We start from the raw sequence: 4,234 nt of genomic DNA on the forward strand, positions 1-4,234 counted from the left end.
AATGCAGAGGACTCTTATTTGTTTAATTTTAATTGCAGTAAAAAGTTTCTTTGAGGAATTTTGTGACCTGTGAATTCTCTGAATAGTCATCATTGAGAATCGTGCGTGATTTCGGTTCTTTGCATATTTGATAAGAGGTTTTAATGAGTCGATCATTCCTATTTAATTACAACCTTGCTGTAAAAAGTCTGATGCATTTTTTTCTTCAGTTTTATTTCTATTCGTGACTTGAATTTGCTTGCTAAATTAAAAGCAGGTGATCTTCCGGTTTTATTAGAGGTTTACTTTTTTGTCTAATGCAACAAAATGATTCAGCTTGTGAAAATCTATATGCCGTTGCCTGCAAAAGTGGATGGTTGTTCAAAATTCACGAGTTGTACTTGTTAACTTTGAATTTGTGAATGCTAAACAAGAGTTTCCCCTTCGTATCTGAAAATGTAAAAGAAAAGCTTAATCATCTTTTTATATGCTATATAGGATTCACCAACAAATAAAGTATGTATGCCTTCTCCTTACTGCTGATCTGTGAAATCATCTTACCTTTTAGCAACTTGAACTTACTGATAATCCAGTTTTTTTCCTTGGCAGGCTAAGCTCCAAACTAATAGACTAAAATAAGTTGCATTATATACAAGCCAATCACTTCCTCGTTTGTGCATACAATAATAGATTGTTAGAAGCATACAAAATTTTTTATTCGTACCACATTTGTCAAAAGCTCATATTTTGTCTCATCAGAACCTATATGGATTACAATTGTCTTCTTGATATGCACTAAGGCCCATTTCAATTCAACATTTAATGAGGAACATAAAATTAAACAGTTGAAAGTAATATTATGTTTTGCACATCATTTTCAAATATTTAATTAAAAAAAATGATGAACTTTAGATATTCTCACTGTATTGCATTCCACCGACTAAAACGAATTGAGTTTCAGGGCTTAGGTCTGCTAATCCTATCGGCTGTGTTGCCAAGCCTTCGTCCGCCCAAGTGTTCCATCGATGACGGCAATGCATGCGGTCCAAATCATTTCCAAATAGGCTTCTTCTACTTAGCTCTATACCTTGTAGCACTTGCTCAAAGTGGCCACAAGCCTTGCACACAAGCATTTGGCGCTGATCAGTTTGATGAAAACGACCCTGAAGAGAGCCTCTCGAGGAGCTCATTTTTTAACTGGTGGTATTGTGGCTTATGCCTGAGCACGACAGTGACAATTATACTGTTGAGTTACGTGCAAGATAATATTAGCTGGACCCTTGGATTTGTGATACCGTTTACTGCCATGGGACTTGCTCTCGTCTTGTTCTTGCTTGGGACTGACAAATATCGCTTCTATCAATTGGAAGGTGAAAGTTCATTCCTTAGAATTGGGAAATCACTGGTTGCTCTAGTTAAAAGTTGGATGGTGTCTTCTCCTGCATTGATTGGGAGCTGGACTTCCACATCTGATGAAGGTGCAGGAATTGATCATAACATGTAAGGGAGTTTTTTATCCATAAGGAATTGATCATATCATGTTGCAATTACTGGTTTTTCTAATTCCATTGTTTTTGGCAGACTCGCATGAACTTCTGCATCATAATTTCATGGGGTTAAATATTAAAATGCTTCAATTTAATCTAAAACTATCACATTTCTTCAATGTAGTCCCTCAATTATACATAATTGATCCTAAATGATCCCTTATAGAGGCTGAATTTAGATCAATTCTATATAGTCAATAAGGTAAGTTGGAGAAATGTGATACTCTAGAATTGAATTGGCCATATATGAATTGTCAAGAGGCTTTTGAAATTTATATTGCTAATATGCTTGTTTATATCCTATAGCACCACAATTTTTAAATCTTTTTCAATTTAAAAGCTTTCATAAATCCATTTTGTATAGGTTTGCGAAAGATGAAGCACCAGATGGAATCCAAATAGAAGAAGCCAAGGGAGTGCTTCGATTAGTACCAATATGGGCGACATGCTTAATATATGCTGTAGTAGTTGCACAGTCATCAACCTTTTTCACCAAACAAGGGAGCACCCTGAACCGGAGAATCGGCTCAAACTTTCTGGTTCCACCTGCTGCCTTGCAGAGCTTCATTAGCATCTCCACTTTTGTTTTCATTCCAATCTATGATCAAATCCTAGTTCCTGTTTCCAGAAAATTTTCCAGGATTCCTACAGGAATGACTCAACTCCAAAGAATTGGTGTCGGAATGATTGTCTCACTAATATCTATGACAATATCAGCCCTAGTTGAGGTCAGGAGATTGAAAACAGCACAATATTATGGGCTGATCGATCAACCAAATACAACAATTCCGATGAGTCTGTTGTGGTTAGCTCCTCAATACATTTTCTACGGCATTGCAGAGGTGTTTATCGTTGTAGGTTTGCAGGAGTTCTTCTACGACCAGGTTCCTGATGCACTGAGGAGCCTTGGGCTTGCTCTCTACCTTAGCATTTTTGGCATTGGAAGCTTCATTAGTAGCTTCCTCATTGCTGTCATTGACGAAGAAACTAGTAAGAGTGGAGAGAGCTGGTTCTCTGATAATCTGAACCGTGCTCATCTTGATTATTTCTACTGGCTTCTTGCTGGTCTCAGTGCTGTAGGACTTGTCATCTACCTGTACTTTGCACGATCTTATGTATACAAGAAGAAACAAAGTTTCTTTACAAGAAATTTAACGTCATCAGGTGATATTATGTAAGGCATTAATGAGGTTTGAGCTCTGTATTTATATTGAATTTGTATATTAACAGTCAGGTCTATAAATCTGGAGAGATTATTAGGTGCGGAGTGCAGATTGGGAGAACCGTCTGCACACTAGTATAAAATCCAGCTATGTACCATTTGGTACCGCTGGGTACCACTAGGTACCGCTTGGTACCCTGTGTCTGTGCTGACGGTGCTCTCCCCGTCTCCACTCCGCACCTAATAATTATTCATAAATCTGATGGCTAATTCTTGCTGTGCAAGTTATCACTTATCAAAATGTTAGAAATACCTAAGGTTTACATTTCTATGAGCCATAATCGCCTTCAGAAGCCAACTTATGCGCCTGCTTGTTTTGCATCAATGATTTTTCACATAATTCGATCTTCTATTGAAAATAGTAAATCCGGTGCTGTAATGGAGAAAGTTTGAGTTAGCTGATGTGGACAGTGGGGGAGCCCTCATTTTTCTTTTATGAGGGCACGAATTATAGATCTTTAAGGATACTCTCAACGTTTTTAATCTAAGCTTGTGACTAGTATCGAGTTTTTTAAAATTGTTTATGAGATTTTTTAATCTTAAAATTAAATTTATAATAAATAGAAACATATAATTGAGATTCGGATTATTTTTTCCAAAATTTATATTAAAAGAGATTTGAATATTTAAAAATTCATAAAAAAAATTATAAATTATATAAAGATAATCATCTCCTCCACCATAAATTAATAGAGATTTTGATGGAGGATTTAGTAGGCAGCTTATTATGATAATTTCTTTCAAATTTTTTTAAGAAAATAATAGAGATTGATTAGATAATAAAAAAAATTAAAATTTGCTCAATTGAACTCAAATTATATGATTCATTAAAAACTTTAGAACTCTTTAAACTCAAATTATTTTTCACCACTTTGATCTTTTGAATTTTTTCGATTTTTTTCTGAAGGTCTTGTCAAAACAATAATGTTTTAAAATAGAATATCATTTTGATTTTTATTTTTTTTAATAATTGAAGGTTTAAAGTGGGGTATGCTTCTATAATTTCTCAAAAAATAAAATAAAAAAATCGTAACAAATTTATTTTTAAAAAAAATTAAGGTCAAAGCCCATTCATTACTATAATGAAAAATACAAAAAAAAAAGTCTTAACTACAACGCAAAGATGAAAATACAATCTAGAGCTGTAGACAAAAAAGGAAAGCTGTAATGATTCCAAAGAATGACAAAAGAAAGGTCCAAAGAAAACAGAAAAAAATAAGCAAAACTGGACTCAGTATCAAAAAGAGCTTGCACGAACAAGTCATATAATGAGCCAATATCCGATCAACTCAGTTGCCATACAAAATAGCCATCCAGAAAGAGAGATGAACAGGATAGCAACAGTAGTATGGGCAGCCAACAAATAAAACAGAGCCCAGCAGAATCTGTTATGAAGTAAGTCAAATGCGTCCACCCGTCTTCATCACGATCAAATGACGTACTAAATGCATGAATCGCTCTTAGTGGTCCAATGATGAACTTTTAT

General features: G+C 34.8%; 1 protein-coding gene across 1 annotated transcript in view; it reads left to right on the top strand.

The window, feature by feature from the left end:
* The window catches only part of LOC110104159 (protein NRT1/ PTR FAMILY 5.10), a 9,954-nt gene extending 6,908 nt beyond the window's left edge, over nucleotides 1–3,046 (top strand). Inside the window, exons 3-4 of the mRNA XM_020833145.2 lie at nucleotides 941–1,479; nucleotides 1,891–3,046. Of these exons, the coding sequence (XP_020688804.1) occupies nucleotides 941–1,479; nucleotides 1,891–2,704 (1,353 nt within the window). The 3' untranslated portion in view covers nucleotides 2,705–3,046. The remainder of the gene's footprint in view (nucleotides 1–940; nucleotides 1,480–1,890) is intronic.
* Nucleotides 3,047–4,234: the final 1,188 nt, after the last annotated feature.

Source organism: Dendrobium catenatum, unplaced genomic scaffold (genome assembly GCF_001605985.2).
Source record: "Dendrobium catenatum unplaced genomic scaffold, ASM160598v2 fragScaff_scaffold_915, whole genome shotgun sequence".
Classification (NCBI taxonomy): domain Eukaryota; kingdom Viridiplantae; phylum Streptophyta; class Magnoliopsida; order Asparagales; family Orchidaceae; genus Dendrobium; species Dendrobium catenatum.